Source organism: Camponotus vicinus, unplaced genomic scaffold (genome assembly GCF_025532165.1).
Source record: "Camponotus vicinus isolate PSW18456_S1 unplaced genomic scaffold, iyCamVici1.0 SCAF_1, whole genome shotgun sequence".
NCBI classification, from domain to species: domain Eukaryota; kingdom Metazoa; phylum Arthropoda; class Insecta; order Hymenoptera; family Formicidae; genus Camponotus; species Camponotus vicinus.
This window is the reverse complement of record NW_028141945.1, coordinates 17,242,534-17,259,853: the sequence shown is the minus strand read 5'-3', so window position 1 is coordinate 17,259,853 and position 17,320 is coordinate 17,242,534. Positions and strand designations below refer to the sequence as shown.

General features: G+C 34.6%; 4 protein-coding genes across 8 annotated transcripts in view; 2 read left to right on the top strand and 2 right to left on the bottom strand.

Annotated features, from left to right (window-relative positions):
• Positions 1-2: 2 nt before the first annotated feature.
• Positions 3-2,141, bottom strand: LOC145959182 (cilia- and flagella-associated protein 157-like). The gene is made up of 5 exons (XM_083077800.1): positions 1,704-2,141; positions 1,254-1,525; positions 818-971; positions 564-743; positions 3-463 (listed from the first exon to the last, which is right to left on the bottom strand). Exons 1-5 carry the CDS (start codon positions 1,856-1,858, stop codon positions 85-87), a joined length of 1,140 nt encoding a protein of 379 aa, XP_082933926.1. The 5' UTR covers positions 1,859-2,141; the 3' UTR covers positions 3-84.
• Positions 2,117-4,390, top strand: LOC145959185 (uncharacterized). Its single transcript, XM_083077803.1, has 3 exons — positions 2,117-2,506; positions 2,841-3,088; positions 3,157-4,390. Exon 3 carries the CDS (start codon positions 3,303-3,305, stop codon positions 3,786-3,788), a length of 486 nt encoding a protein of 161 aa, XP_082933929.1. The 5' UTR covers positions 2,117-2,506; positions 2,841-3,088; positions 3,157-3,302; the 3' UTR covers positions 3,789-4,390.
• A 3,898-nt stretch (positions 4,391-8,288) lies between these two features.
• On the bottom strand, positions 8,289-11,229 carry LOC145959171 (uncharacterized). Of its 4 annotated transcripts, XM_083077770.1 has the most exons (4): positions 11,039-11,229; positions 10,585-10,783; positions 9,890-10,367; positions 8,291-9,754 (listed from the first exon to the last, which is right to left on the bottom strand). In XM_083077770.1, exons 1-4 carry the CDS (start codon positions 11,212-11,214, stop codon positions 8,394-8,396), a joined length of 2,214 nt encoding a protein of 737 aa, XP_082933896.1. In that variant the 5' UTR covers positions 11,215-11,229; the 3' UTR covers positions 8,291-8,393. The 4 variants fall into 4 exon arrangements, with proteins under 4 accessions (XP_082933894.1, XP_082933893.1, XP_082933895.1 ...); XM_083077768.1 differs by having other exon boundaries at positions 8,289-10,358; XM_083077767.1 differs by having other exon boundaries at positions 8,290-10,367.
• A 2,134-nt stretch (positions 11,230-13,363) lies between these two features.
• The window catches only part of LOC145959175 (uncharacterized), a 26,854-nt gene continuing 22,897 nt past the window's right edge, over positions 13,364-17,320 (top strand). For both annotated transcript variants that reach the window (XM_083077776.1, XM_083077775.1), the window contains exons 1-5: positions 13,364-13,527; positions 13,746-14,000; positions 14,131-14,293; positions 14,390-16,898; positions 17,002-17,254. The gene's annotated coding sequence lies outside the window, so the exon portion shown is untranslated. The remainder of the gene's footprint in view (positions 13,528-13,745; positions 14,001-14,130; positions 14,294-14,389; positions 16,899-17,001; positions 17,255-17,320) is intronic.

Here is a 17,320-nt window from a genome sequence, read left to right as displayed (position 1 = left end):
TTTATATTTATTTAATTTTATTTTTGCAGTCTCATTTTTGAAGTCTAGTAAATTTTATTTTTGTTACTTATAGTTGCACAATTTTTATTTAGTTTCAAGATTTATTAGCACATATTTAACATCATAGAGCATTTGCAAATATGTTTGCAATTGATCAGATATCCATTGTTTCTGAAATTTAGCAATAGCGAGTTTCTCTTTCTCACAATAAAGCAAAATTTCCAACTGTTTTAAGTGTGTTTCACACTTTCGCGCTTTGAGCTTAGCATTGTCTCTGTTCACTATGTATTGTTCTTCTGTGAGATAATTGGATTTGAATAATTTGGATAAATCAATATCTGTTTTGTTGCGCATTTCACGTAACATTACAATTGAGGATTTTTCTAGTTTGATGGCTACTATAGATCGCTTTGCATTCAAATATGAATTGTTAATTTTGCTTTTATATTTTTTTACTTCGCTACTGTGAAATAAAAATGTTTTCAATATTATTAATTCACAGAAATGTAAAGTCAAATTAAAAATTAATAAATTTTGAAATATGCTGAAGTCAATTAGCTTACTCATATAAGATACAATCTTGTTTTCTAGAAGTCATGCTGTCCATAATCATTGATAATTGATTGTTTATAGCTATATTTTCTGACAATAATTTGGGTATAGAACATGGCATATGTTGGCCTATTTCAAGTTGAAACACACTAGCCAAATTCACGACACGATTATATAAATCTTTTTTGAGTCTATATAAACATGTATCATTCATGTATAATTTCAATTTCTTTTCAAATAAGAAAGCAAAATTTATTTATTATACTTTTCTCTGTCAATCCTGAATTTGCGTTTAATTTGACGCAAACTCTCTGCCACCTGCTCTTTTTGATGAATTAAATATTGATTTTTCATATCTAATTTCTTTTCCAGTATATGTTGCATTGATTTATAATCTTCCAAAACGTTAATTTTAGCACCTTTTAATATGTTAAGAAGATTTTAAATAAATAACTAAAAAAACTCAATCACATGGAAAAGATTCTGCGAAATTAATCTTTGAGAGGCTAAAAATATATGATAAATATTTGTGAACAAATTTTAATACATTTAAGAATTATGGCTGAATTCTTGAGTTACATAAATTTATAAATGGATGATTAAATAGACCATACAATAAAATTTTCACAAATTATATAAAGAATACAAATTTGATTAAATAAAATTGACAACTACTATGGATCATTAAAATATTAAGTTACTCAGGAGCTTGATTTGTGAAATAAGCATAAATCGGGTGTTTTTATATTTTTCATCAATGTTTTTAGTTCTTTCAGTGTGAGTGAATTTATCATCAATTCTTGATTTTTGAAGAGTAGCCAACTGATTTTTATATTGCTCTATCTTGACTATATAAGAAGTTAGTTGTGAGTTTAAACTAGATATTTCTTTCCCTTTCTCTTCTTGTAAAGTTTTAATGAAATAATCTGTATCTCCTAAAGTATTTTCCAATTCCTTATTCCGTTCTTCTAATCTATTTAAAAGATTTTATTGTTATATAGAATACTCGAAATTAATTATACTTTTTTAAACACAGCATAAAGTTTTTTTTATATATACATAAAATATATGTATTCTTTTCTTTAATCTTAAAGTTAATTTTAAATTAATACACATCCTAAAAAACTAAAAATATTTTTTTTAATAATTACCTTTGAATTCTTTTATTTGATTCTGCAATTTTTAAATCATACAAACATTTTTGCGTGTTAATAATGACGTCTTTTAACTTGGTTCCATCAAAATCGCGTGGCTGAAAACGCGGTGGTAAACTGACATTGCCCTTGTCTTTTCCATGCAGATCCATTTTATTTTGTTCAACAGCTTATTTGTATAACGTTTAGAAAATAAGAGAAATGCATTATTTCTACAGATATTTAAATCTGTTAAGCCATCAGGTGACGTTTGACATGTTGCGCGTTTTATTTGAAAAAGGCACTTATTATTTTTTTATTTGCACGAAACACGAACCGATTGGCTATCGATTTAGAGAATTTCTAGAATACCAAAAAGTTTCAACAATAGTAGAGGTCTAAATACCAGAGAGGCGCCAACTCGTGCCTCCTTCTGGGCTGTGTTCCGATTCCCCACCCGGGTGCACCTAAACACCTAGAGAGCGTTCAGATTCCTCCTAAATACTTCTGCCGGACTCTCAAGTGAAGCGTTCAGATTACCACTCTATCCACCCGGGAAAGTGAAAAAATCACCCGGCTCATGGAGCCGGGTGATTTGGGTGGTGATGACGTATAAAGATTACTAGCGATACAAATCGACACAAGCATCATACTATCCTTTTTCAGCATCAGTGAATAACTAAAATACATCAATATTTTATGTACAAAAATGTTCTCGGAAAAGAAATTAATTTTAGATGCCAAAAGGCATCAATTGTGCAAATCGAAAGACAATAAAATCACCAGTTTTGACGGCTCATTAATTGTATATGATAAAATCAGTAAGTATTTATGTGACATAAACTCACACAACACAAAAGGTTAGAAATTTCTTAATTTTCTGTAATTATTTCTTATGTTATTGAAGTGTTTGTAGCCAGTTTTATCTATCGTAAAATATCCGTAAAAACATAAAAATAATTTGAATTGTTATTATATTACATTTTCAATAAGTTAATATATTACATTTTTAATAAGAAACAATGTATATTCCATACAATCACCTAGTATATTTCAAAAAATTATATTTTCTTTACCAAATTTCTTTTAATAATGTTCATATAAATATATATGTATATATTTATTTGTAATCTAATAAATTATGATTTATTGCAGCTGATGCTCTTATGACGATCCCTGATACATTAGAAACGAGGCAGTTTTTTAATCTTAATACAATAGATAACAATTCAAATAAGTACATTTTTGAATAAATAGACTATTGATTTTCTTTTTGTGTTTCTTTTCTATTAGTGCAATTGTTGATATTATTGATATTGTTCCTTTAGTTTCATCAAATACTGCTGAAACTGATACAAGTAATACTGATGAGTTCATTCTAGACAGATACAGTAACAATTCAGGTATATCTTTAAATAAATAAAACTAATTTTATCATGTTTTTCTTTTGTTGATAATCATTTTATTTTAGAAAGTTGTAATACAAATCTCCTTCTACCGGATTCTGTACCAGTTAAGTGGACAGATGCTAATGCTGTTAGAGCACTTATTTCGAAATGGAAGAATCACGAAAATGATTTTAAAAGCACTCTTATTAGAAATAATAAGGTGTGGCAAATGATAGCAGACGATTTGAAAAAAGAAAATCCCCTGTGGAACTTCACTGGTACGCAATGTGAGAACAAGTTTAAGGATGTTAGAAAATCATATACCAAAGTAAAGGATCATAACAATCAAAGTGGAGCAGAAATTAAAACATGTAAATTTTATGATGAGATGGAGGATGCTTTAGGTGAAAAACCAATAGTGAAACCAATTTCAATATCATCAACGCTGAAAAATAGAATATGTCCAAATTCAAAGAGAGCAATATCATCATGGAGTTCTGACAGCTGTGATGAAAAAGAAAATGTATCACAAATGCCAAATAGAAAGAAAAGCAGAGTAGCGAAAGAATTGGATGAATGGAGTGCACAACAAAGAATAGAAGCAAAGGAACGAGAACAAGCAAGAATGCAGCGGCATAAGGAAAAAATGGAAAGTCAAGATAAAGCTATAATGATTTATAAAGAGCAAATGGAAAAATTACTTGAAAAGCTCTAACATGTAATGTTTTAAAAATCTGCTTATTTCTTATTTCTTGTTAACTTAGATTTCTTTGATACAGTTTCATAAAAATACTTTTATCTTTCAAAATGTTTTAAGACATGAATGTTCTTATACTGTAGTTTTATGTAATTGATTTTGTTTTCATAAAATATTTTGTTTCTTTATTTTTTTCATATTTTATGTATTCACTTTTGAATAGTGATTTAAACAATTTTGTTTACTTGTTTTTTTTCGTTAGTAATCGCTCATTGTATGTGATACATAATTACAAAGATAAATGTGATACTTGAATACAAAGACTGTTCCATTTATAATGTTTAGTTCAGAAATGTTTCCATTTTTCTAGTCAGGAATCATTTATTTTTCTATGTAATATATAAGGTAAGATTGTGAAGTTTTATTAAAATTCTCTTTAGTTAATTTTTCGTTACTCTCAAGAAGATCAACAGAAAAAGTTCATATTAAATATTAAATTCATATTAAATTTTCATATTAAGAATAAGTTGTACTATTTAATTATAGTATAAATTTAAATTTATATTTAGTATAGCTAAAAGAGATGTTTTTACATTGAAAAGTAGTAGAAAGTTTATTTTATCATTATATCATTTTTCATATATATAATTTTTGTTCTTATGCAACAATGTAATCTTAGAACGTAAGTTTTAGTTTAATAAATAAAAATAAGTATAATTAAATATAATATATTTTCTTTATTATCTCCCTAAATTTTATCGTGTCTATCTTACAATATAGTTACACATCTTTTTTACATTATAAAAGTACGTTTCGATGAATTCTGCTAAATATTAGAACAGTTATATTTTTTTTAATTTAAATGAATTCTTATAAAAAGAATGAAAATCAAATTGTGTCAGTATTAAGCTTCAGCGACGAGTGCACACAAGTATTCACGTTTTATTTCTCCTGCCTCTTCATTATATATATTTCCAATATAAACCTCATCATTTTCCACTTCCACACCTTCTTGTATGAAATCTTCTATATCATTTTCGTCAATACCATCCAGGCATATATTATGTAATACTGTACAAGCAATTATGACATAGGGGATCATTTCATCTACGTTCATATCAAGAAACTTCAGCCTACGGAATCTACCTTTTAGTAGTGCAAATGCACGTTCAATCACTGATCGTTTTGATGAAAGAGCGGTATTAAATTTTTTCTGACCCTGAAAAGATAAAATATATATATTAATATATTTGAACAAATTCTCTTACTACAAGAAAAAATATAAGATATGTAATATTATGTAATAAAATACAAGATATGTAATCATCTTACAACTGTAAGTTGGCCACGATCAATATATGGGGGAATACACCATGTTAAAACAGGATATGCTTTATCACCAATAATGTATTCATCATTTGGGAAATAGGATTGTTTATCTCTTTGAACTTCTTTCCATAAGTCTGAGTTTTTGAAAACTCTTAAATCTCCAACTGAACCTGCAAATCCTGCAAAACAGTCAATGAATTTCATACGAGTATCACAGACTGCTTGCAAAATTATGGCATATGTTTTCTTATAGGTTCTGTAATATTGGGAGTCAATCTGAAAAAGAAAGAAATGCATAATACTATTTTTTCTTTTTTCTAATTCTAATTACTTACATTACAGTTACAATGGATATCAATAACATAATTACATACTTTAGGAGCTTTTATAAGAATATGCGTGCCATCAATTGCACCAATTATATTTTGCAATGGTGAATTCTTATTGAAATCTGCTTTCACTTTATTAAGTTCTTCGCCTCTTGGCCATGAAATAATTTGGCTTGCTATATCATTCAAACATTTAATGACTTTCATGAAACTCTTGTTCAATGAACTCTTAGCAAGATCGAACTTTTCCCCTACAGAACTGAAATCAATAATTCATACTAATTAAATCATTGTACAAGAGCAAATGTTTATCAGAAACTTACCGAAAAGAATCAGGTGTTGCTAATAACCATAACGATCCTAGTAATTGTTTTCTCACTGGAATTACAGTTTTTCCTTCAGAAAATGAAAGCAAAGGACCAAGTTTTGCTTCCAGATTTTCATATGTTGTTGGACTCATGCGAAAATGCCTTCTAAACTGTTGTGTGTTCATTCTTGGAATGATTATTTCAACATAACCTTCAATTCTTGGAGGCTTTCGTTGAACTCCACGTAACTGAACTCTTCTTCTTATATCTCCTTCATTTAAGTCCGAATCATCACTGGTTTCACTATCTGTATCAAAAAATACGTAACAACGAAGAAAATCATTACTAAGAGCAATCGCAGTAAGTGCAACAGCTCGCCGATGCTCATCCATGTTTGCAACAATTTGGTGTTTAGTTTTCAATTTTCCCGCCGGAAAATTATGGCGAGTGCGTTCTGATTCCATAATCCTCTTGGGCCGGTATTCATAGTCCGGTCTTATATTTAAGATCGTCTTTAGTTCATCTTCAGATAATCCATAGCCAATAAAATGATACATACAATATCTAAAGATGAACTTAAGACAATTTTAAATATAAGAACGGACTATGAATACCGGCCTTGGACACTTTTTGTTACGCTCCGCCCATCACCCACTCACCCAACTATTACCCACCAGGTGGAGAATCGGAACACAGCCCTGATTGGTGGTGAGCTATCCGTTCTTAAGATGGCGGCTACGGTGACAAAGTGGGAGTAAACCTAGGGAATACTAAGGTAAACCAACCTTACATCTGTATTCTAATCATCGCAAAGCATTTGTTTATAGGTGACAAACAACACTTCAAGTACGCAGTCTAATTGATTTGACAATCATGCTCCGAACTCTGTTTACGTTCATGCGATTTACATGGACTAATGCTGAAACACCGTCACTACCACTATAACATCACGTGCGTGTAGGATCTAAGATGGCGGCATGGTGGGGGTAGTTTGGCGATTCGTATTAAGTTAGCCGGAAATTTTTCAGCCAACCAAAAATCTCCTTATGGAATCGTTTGTATTTCGTATGAAGATGTTTGAAGTGTGATTAAAAACGTTTGTGAGTAATTAGAATAATTATAAAAAATTAATCATTTTTACAGTATGTAGTTAGCCAACATAACTAAATATTAAAAATTCTCCTTATCGTTTGTATTTCGTATGAAGAGTTTTGAAGTATAATTAAAAAGGTTTGCGAGTCATTCGTTTAATTTTAATTAAATTTTTTTATATTGTGAAGTTAGCCGGAAGCTATATAAAATGGACGCCGTCCTGTGATTGGTCGATTTGCTTATGGTAAATACTAAAATTTTCTCATGTGTACTGACTTTAAGTGTAAGCAAAACGAGCAAATTTATCTCTTTTGTAACTTTTAATCCATGACTAATTTATTATTAATTCCGCACACGATTCCGCATAATCGCATAATATATCATGGATCGTGGATAAGCGTAGATAATTGAAATATGTTTGAAAGACGAAATGTCTTTACGTTACGATTTCTTCTGTGCGTTGACTGAAGTTTAATTTTACATACGGAGTTAAATTTACGATCTATACTTAACGTAACGTAATGCGATACGGAACACCTTGTGCGAAGGTCCTAAGGGCTTGAGCAGAATGGCTGCCTTATAATTTTAAGACTATGTTTTATGCCTTAGGTCTTTGTCTTAAGTAACGCACAATACTGTGTGTTATGTCCCGAGTCTTATGTATACGCGAACGTTTGTAAGAAATAAACGTTCGCGTATACATAAGACTCGAGACATAACACACAGTATTGTGCGTTACCTAAGACAAAAACCTAAGGCATAAAACATAGTCTTAAAATCTTAAGGCAGCCATTCTGCTCAGGCCCTTAGGCTGATGGCAGAGAACGAGATGTTAGCGCTTATGTCTGTCGTAGTCATAGACGTAAAATAAGGCAGAGAAAAATATATATGCTACTTACGTATACGTTTTTCTCTGTCTTACTTTACGTCCATGACTACGACAGACGTAAACGCTAACATCTCGTTCTCTGCCATCAGCCTTTAGTCTCCTTAAAATCTCATTGTAGACGACGCATAAGGCCGGGTTTACAGTAGGTAATTTAAGCTTAAGCCTTAAGAGGTTGACCAACCACAGTCAAGTATGAAGAGAATACTCGGCTGTGATTGGTCAGTTTCTTAAGGCTTAAAGCTTAAATTATCTATTGTAGATCGGGATTAATTCTCAGCACCATCATCTTTGATAAAATAATTCTTTTTTACTTTTATATATTATTATATAACTGAAAAAATTTATTTGAAAGCTAGGCAACTCAATGAAAAGCTGTAAACTGCAGCCTGCAGCCTCATTTGACCTCATCAGTACAGCACATTTCATTGGTTGTCTAATGCTGCAGTAATTACTTCTTATGAGACCTTATTTTCAATTTTTTAGCAAAATATTTTATTATTAATAAAAATATACAAAGACCTCTTTATTTTATCAACTAACTGTAATGAAATATAACTATATAAGAAATTACAAGAAAAAAATAAAAACTTATTTGTTTACACATGACTCTGTCAGAGAAGAATGCGACAATACTTATTTGTTACTTATTAAACACAAACAAAGCCAATGCACGATATCATTTGACAACAGTAGCGGTATCAGCTTTAGTAGCCTCTGTAGAAGTACTTTCCAGAAATTTTGCTTTATCTACATCAGTAGTGTTCACTAAGTATCGCATAGTCACATTTGACTTTATCTTAAAACACAAACCAACATAAATTTTTGTTTTAACATGTTTATACTCCTCCTTGTCAAAAACCTTGAAATACTGTTTATCAATAATTTGTTTAAGAGCATCTTGTGATCTTTCTGTTTCATTTGCCTTGCAATATTTCCATTCAAATATGGCTCCAACTGTTCTAAGAATTACAAGCATGTCAAATTCGTGTTTTCTTCCTCGCTTTTCCTTGGAGATCTTTTGACAGACCGCTCTGTTAGCTTGTGCACTGAAAATTGTACTATTATATGCCAAATAAAAAAGAATGTGATATAACTCTGACTCATTATATGGAATTGTCGCACCTTCTGAAAAGAGGCCTGAAACTGCATTAACGAGTTCACGAAATGGTTTTTCTTTACTTTTTTCAGTTTCCTCTTCATCATTTGCCATTAATAGCAAATTCCTCAGTGCTTGTATATATTTTTCTATATTTTCAGGCTCGAGTTTATACTTTGTACTAAACATCGATTCACTGTAACATTTACGTTCGATTACGCTCTTTATCTCCCAATTTGGTATCTTCAGACTTACAATGTGCGCATTCTTTTCAACTGCATTCAACAAACCATTATCCCACAGAAGCTGTAAGAAGTAATTCACTTGCGAGGTTTCTAATTTATTCTGTGAATCACAGATTGTCTTTTTCAGTTCCAAAATATTATCAACTGTTGGCTCAGCTAGTTCTATTTGAATGTTCTCATCTTCAAGAAGTTTCTCGATTGGCTTTTGTATCTGAGATTTCACAAACAAGTTTCCTAAAATATCCACAAAGCCTGACCTGGCCCAATAGCTATCAAACATTTTTCTCTTTTCTGTAACACTATTTTGCAAATAATTTATGACAGACCAGCTATTGTAAATTCTTGTTTCTTCACTATTTAATATTTGGTATCCATTGTACCACTCTTTGACACCATCAGAATCCTTCACTGCTTGAAATTCACTTTTCTCAAATAGACTATCTACTTCCTGTACTGTAAATCCATATACTCCAGAAAAATCATCTCTTTCCAAGAATAGAACATTACCATGATTGCGTAATTCCCAGGAAAATGCTCCAGATAAACGAACAGAGGAATTAAGTAATGCACGTGCCACAATTTTTTGATCCTTTAAGCTTACTGACATCAGATGGCTAATAGGATTTAACAGGTATCGCAGGAGTTTATCATCCATGTTCTCTGTAACAGCTTTCATAATGGGCGCGTCGGTCTCGTCTATGAGAATAACAACTTTTTTGTTGAAGTGAGAATACAAGATTTTAGACAAGAATTGCAATCCATATTCTACATTAATTTGGGACAGTTCTTTCAGCCTATTACGCTCATAATGGTTCAGAAATATTTCGATACCTTTTATTTTCTTATTTTTAAAACTGCAAGAACCATCAGTAGCTTTTTCAAGAAGGTAAGAATGCTGCTGGAATGCTTGACAAAGAGCTTCCTTCAGTGATTCTAAAATGTCTCCCTTTGTTTCACCTCCTACATCTTTAAGACTCATAAATATCACGGGGTACTGACCACAATGTTCCTTAACGAACTCTGGATGCTCAAAACCTAGCTGCAAATTCATAAACAGCTTGTAATTATCACCATCTTCTGGATTTGAAATTGGCTTTGCATCTTCATTTACTGTTATCTTCAAAAAGTTCTCGAGCATATTCATAAATGTAGTTTTTCCGAAACGGCTCGGGGCTGTTATCCGAATCACAGATGCTCCATATTTAAAGAAACTTTTTATATACTTGCTCTTATCCACAAATGTAAGTTTTGTTTTGACGATCTTAAAATCCGTTGTAGAGAGATCAGCTATATCTGATTCCTTTGGTATCTGTAAACAAAATCAGATAGGCCCCATTAATTTTGCTAATCACACTCAAGATATGCATGAAATATATACCAGCAGTAAAGAGAAGAAGGTCGCAATACCAACAGAACGTGCGAAAGCGCAAGCGAGTACAGATGCAGCCATAGCAGAAAACATGCAAAGAAGGCGAAAAAGAAATTACTTTAGCATATGTCGATCAATAAATTTAACTAATTCTTACCTTGTGGAAGTTGCCTGGCTTATTCTTTGTTCCGTATTTTGTATGATCGACATCACAATTGATAGAGAATTCAGGTACAGTAACACTTCCAATTTTAGCATCGTTAGTTTTAGGTTTGTCATCATCCCTGTTGACAGATCCATCCTCCGTATTCATTCTTCGTCTTTGTCTTTTTTTGTCTGGTTCATCCATAAATTGTCTATAACAGAGATATTACCAATGAATAAATAAATTAATAAACATTAATGGCATTATAGCGAATTTTATTGAATTAATACATATAATAAGTATATTGTAAGGGGATGAAAGATAGCTGCGGTTTCCGAGATAGAAACCACGCCGTCAGGTAATGGGCGAGCCGGGAGGGGAATGCCTGATGATAGAGGTTTCGGGATAAATAAATACAATAAATGACCCGGAGAATACCGAGATAGAGAACGCTCGGCCAGTTTACCGATGGCTACAGGCCAAACTCGCGACGAGAACAACAATACTGTCCGAGGAACGACCACAATCATAAGGCTTAGACCGGGAAAAATGCGCAATAGCCACCACGTGCAAAGTAACGGCCTCGTGCTCACTGTACGACGACCGGAAAAAAGACTCTCGCCGGTAGTCGTGGTCGCTCATCTCGGGTCGCGCCAAAAACTCTCACAGCCAATCGTCTTGCGCCACGTCACTCACCGTGGCGCACTAGCGCCATCGCAACCGCACGTCAGGGCATCGATCATGTAATTTTGAGCGAAATTTTTCACTTTTCACTTTTTACTCAATGATTTCACGTGAATTTTTCACGAATCACTTTGCGATTATATAGCTAAATGAAAAGTGAAATTACCAAAGGGGGAGACTAAAACCTATAGATTACAAAATTACTAATATTACTAGTGTAAATATGTAAATATATATATGTATGTAAATATTGTTTCAAATCTGCTGCTCCTGTTTTTTTATTTTCAATTACTTTTTCTTCTGAAATTAATTGAGCAAGGAGCGTCCGTTCCGTTTCCGTATAATGAACATTTTTTTATTCGCAATCCATAATTGCACTTATATATGACACTTTAAATTAGTTGAAGAAAAATTGGTTATGTAAAAAAAAAAGATGCTCTCTCTGAAACGATCATATATAGTTAGCAGACAAATTTGATATTCCCTATTATCTATTAAACCAATCGCTTGGGAATCGTTTGGGCACATTTAGGAATAGATTCTCATAGTTTAGGAAATAATAGTTTATTTATAATTAATTAAAATAAATTGAGCGTATAGTTAACAGACATAAATATTTTTAAAAAAATTTTTTTTTTAATTAACGTGAAATTATTTGGGAAATATGTCTGTAATGTTTTTAACGTTTGGGAAATAATTATTTCATCTGAAAATCGGTAAATATGTCGATGAAAGGAGCCCGCCTCGACCTCCGGGAAATTAGCCGGGCAACTTCGACTTTTTTAATTTTTTTTTTTTTTAATCGTTTGTTGGTTAATTTCTTACGCAAGCATGGAGCTGACACACACACACACACACACACGTGGGGGTGCAAGGGGGGCCTCCGGCCCCCCTCCCGCGCCCACCCCGTCCCACTCGCTTCGCGTGAAAAGTTGCAAAGTGGAACCTCGCTTCGCGTGGAAAGTTGCAAAGTGAAACCTTGCTTCGCGTGGAAAGTTGCACCCACCCCGCCAGTAGGGGTGCCTACGGTAGGGTGCAACTTTCCACGCGAAGCGAGGTTCCATTTTGCAACTTTTCACGCGAAGCGTGGGGGACGGTGAGGGTGCGGGAGGGGGGCCGAAGGCCCCCCTTGCACCCACCCGTGTGTGTGTGTGTGTGTGTGTGTGTGTGTCAGCTCCATGCTTGTCGTAAGAAATTAACCAACAAACGATTAAAAAAAAAAAAAAATTAAAAAAGTCGAAGTTGCCCGGCTAATTTCCCGGAGGTCGAGGCGGGCTCCTTTCATCGACATATTTACCGATTTTCAGATGAAATAATTATTTCCCAAACGTTAAAAACATTACAGACATATTTCCCAAATAATTTCACGTTAATTAAAAAAAAAATTTTTTTTTAAATATTTATATCTGCTAACTATACGATCAATTTATTTTAATTAATTATAAATAAACTATTATTTTCTAAACTATGAGAATCTATTCCTAAATGTGTCCAAACGATTCCCAAGCGATTGGTTTAATAGATAATAGAGAATATCAAATCTGTCTGCTAAGGCTGATGGCAAAGAACGAAATGTTAGCGCTTACGTCTGTCGTAGTCATGGACGTAAAGTAAGGCAGAGAAAAACGTACATGCAACTTACGTATACGTTTTTCTCTGTCTTACTTTACGTTCACGACTACGACAGATGTAAGCGCTTACATTTCATTCTCTGCCATCAGCCTAACTATATGATCGTTAGGCCGGGTGAGTTTTTCGCGCATACGCCGCGAACGCGGCGTTAACGAAGTATCTAGTAGAAGCAAAAAGTGTGTCACTGGTCGCCCTTAAATAAATTTTTGAAGGAAAATTTTTACAAAATTTTTACGAGCGACCAACAGCACACTATCATATATATTATTATCAAAAATTTAATTAAGCTGAAAAAGAAAAAGATACAAAAATCACCGACTCAGATGCTGTTGCCCGCCAAAACTTTGGCGCCTATAATCCGCTATCTGATTCACCGTTGCTTTCCTGTGATTACTACTGCGCATGCGCGAAAAACTCACCCGGCTTACCATCACTGGTGCTGATGGTGCCAACAGCGTCAAAGACATAGCGCATGCGCTATGATTCTGAATTCTGCCTATGGCTTATGGATTTTCAATCTACATAAAAATACATAATGCATAGCCACGGGCATAACTCACTGTAGCCGGTTCTAAAACGTATCGCGTTATCAAGAAAAAATAATTAAGGACGAATATTACACATTATATTTATTAACACGTAAGTATTATCACTATTTAATTATCCATGTAATGAAAATACAAACTGATAATGATCGTATATAATTATTCGTGTAAATTGTCCCAATTTCATAAATATATTATTTTGAGGTTAATTTGATTTTGTGTGCACATTTCTGGAATTGTAATTTATTGCAAAATAAACGAATTTTCACATAATTTTCGGTACATTTCATGCTTAATGCTTTAAATTTATAGAATCAATCCTCATGGCCTACGATCACATGGATTACTGTCATAATAATAATATTAACATGTCCGAAAATGAAGGAAATGAAAACTTGAATCCTGAAGTGATGTTACAGGATGACGAAAATAGGACTTTTGATGACATGTTAATAAATATTGTGAAAGGCTATCCACACCTATATGACAGTAGTTCCAAAGATTATCGAGATATGATAAAAAAAGAGAACTCTTGGGTAGAAATATCTAAAATTTTAGACACGCCTCGTAAGTTTTATTTTTTAATGTTTAACAATATTAACAATGAACTATTCAATTCATTAACATGCATTTGTACTGAAGTTGAATTCAATCAATTAGTCGATTATTAAATTTATATATTTAATATATATTTCAGCTGACGTTTGCTGCAATCGATGGATTCGTTTGAGAGAATCTTTCTCTAAAGAAAAAAAGAAGAGACAAAATGAAACGACTAGTGGAAGTGGAGCCTCTAAAAGACGAGGATTTATATACTTCGAATCTATGAAATTTATTGACAAATTTGTCAAAACTAGGAAGTAAGAATTCATTACTTTTGATTCTATGATCTTATTAGCGAGACACTATACAGTGTAGATCATTATAATTTATTATTTAACATTATTATTTTAAAGATCAAAGAGGCCATTAGACGACGCGTTGCAGAAATGGTTCTCGTGGACTGGCGGAGACTGTTGTCTGGGCCGGTCCACGAGGACCAGAGAGTGGTTCAGGCAATTTTGCCTGATTTGGATAGATGGGTGGCAAGGAGCTGGGGACAGCTAACCTTCCGGGTGGTGCAGGTGCTGACCGGACACGGATGTTTCGGTCGGTACCTGCACCGCATCGGGAGGGAGGCATCCCCTAGGTGTCACCATTGCGGAAGTGACCAGGACTCCCGCAGCACACCCTGGAGGCCTGTGTGGCCTGGGATGTGCTGCGACGGGAAATGGTCAAGGTTATAGGTGGAGATTTATCCCCGAGGGCCGTGGTCGAGGCGATGCTGCGCAAGGAGAAGGCCTGGAGCGCACTCACGAGCTTCTGTGAAGCCGTAATGCAGGAAAAGGAGGAGAGAGAGAGAGAAAGAAGAGGTGAGAGGAGGAGGATGCCCCCCCTCATCCACCGGGAGCGGTGAGAGGGAGGGTGGTATTACGAGGGAGGAGGAGGCTGATGCGACCACGACGACCCGAGCCTCCCCAGTGGGATCCTCCCTAGATTAGTGTTTTCTTTGTTTGTTGTTTTGTGTGTGTTTTTGTACTATGTTGTTTGTCCTGTTTTCTGCTGGAGGAGGGGGGGAACCCCCAGCTATATTATCTGGTTTTCCCCTTATTTACCTCCTTAGATAGGAGTAGGAGCCCGAACGGACGCTGGATGTGATCTGGGGGAGGGTAGGACTGGACATCCTTCTCCCCCATGGCGAATGGGGGAGGGGACGGAGCGAGGGTCCGGGGGATGAGAGGGCCCAGCTGTAGCCGATGCCCTCATGTGTTCCCCACCGGCTTCGTTCCTCTCTCCATGTGTGGAGGAGTAATCCTCCTGTGGAGGACCGGGGCCCGGGGAGGGGACGGGGACTCTTCCCCTCCTATTGGGCCCGTGAAGAAGCTGGGAGACGAGGGTGTCCCGCCTCCTGGCTAGCTCGAAGGGATGGTTAGGTCTTCAACCAACCATCCACGGTGGGGGGGCTGCGGAAGAATACTTAGGTGTTACCTGTGGTCCCCCCGTAAACCGTTTCGAGGACACCCGCAGGAGTTTTAGCCGGTAAGAATCCGGCATAACCCCTCCTCCTTCCCCGAGGAGGAGGGGTATCCATGAAGATTTCCCCTGCGCATCAAAAAAAAAAGACAGACAGACAGAGAGAGAATGTATGTGTCCGCATGTGTGTCTGTATGTGTATAGCGACCAGCTGATCGCAGCAGGCGCCCCGCGTAAGCACCCGCGTCTGACGGTGAATCGCGCCATCCTTGCCTGCCTCTTGTATTCGACCCGTCATACGTTAACTACTTCCTTTAATAATTCAAAAACTACGCTTCAAACCAAATTTTGGTAAAGGAAAAATTGTCTTAGAATGGTGTCAGGAATACGTCATTTTACAGACAGAAGGTTTTTCGGGATCGCCCTGTATATATATACACACACACACACACACACACCACCTTTAATGTTTGTGTGTGTGTGTAACATACATAAATTAAAGGTGGATGCCACTTATGAAACAAATGGTCATAAAGAAAACAAAACACGAAATTTAAAATATGGGGCCAAAGATTGATGGCCATTTTTCGTATGGCCAAAAAAATCAAAGTATCAAAGAATCAAAGACATAAAAACATCAGAATGTGAAAAACAAATTATAGAAAAAAATAAAGAAAAACGATTTTTAAAAGAAAAATTAAAATTAAAAGAAAAAATAATTAAACAGTTGACAAGTGTTCAAAAACATCAAAAAATTAATTAAAACTCTCGCAATGGCCCTCGACTAAAAAGGAGAGTCGAGGGCCCGGCCGTTCGTTCGGCGCCCCTGGCAGCCGATAGCGAGATATCGCTTTGTCAGCGAATATCCGAAAACAGCGCTCGCCCTTCTCGAAAGATCCAACAACAACAAATAACCCGTTAGATCGCTCAATTTAAACATTGTCTCGGTAACCGTCGAGTTCACGAAAAATCGGGATCTTTCGAGAAGGGCTTGAGTATAAATCGACGCGATCACGGAGCGCCAGGCTTTTTGTCGAAAAGTCTCCGACGCGATCATTTAGCTCTCGAATATTAAAAACGTTCTTTCCGTCGCTCGCGGAATAAATCGATTTTCTCCGTTGCTTGCGGATTCAAAATTCAGCTTGAATTTTTCGATCTTTTCTTCGTCGTTAGTCAAGAAACTGTAAATATATTAAAAATTGTATTTGTGAATTAGAATAAAGGACTGTACATAGACACATATATATATCGGGACTTGTCGTTCTCTTCCTTTCGCGCCGCGCTCACTTCTCGGTCTATTCTCGCGCCTTTTGCTAACAACAAGTGAATTACAAAATATAAAATGGATCAAGAAAATAACAATTTTACGCGATAAAATTCACCAATTAGAAAACATCGCGTATGGTGTAGAATTTGATCAAAAACCTCAAGAGAGATTGAACAAATGAAAGAGTAAGTAGATTTTTATAAATGTATGTACTTTGCTTTGTAATTATACTTCTTAATAAAACTTGTTTGTTTTTTATTTGTTAATTGTGTAATATAAACTATATAGATGACTGCACATTGAAGTCAGCAAATTAGATGGATCAGATGCAATAAGCTGTAAAAGAAAGCAACGATGAATAAAACAAGAATTTACATTTGATAAAATATTCAGTCCAGACATAGGACAAGAAAACATATTCAAAGAATTACATATTTTAATACAGTTATTGAAGGATACAACGTTTCTATACTTGCATACGGCCAGATTGGGTCTGAAAAAATGTACACCATGGGAGGAGAAATGAATCAACTGACCAAAGGTATAATACCTAGAACGGTATATATATTTTTATATACTTATGCTATTTAAAATTAGATCATATTTT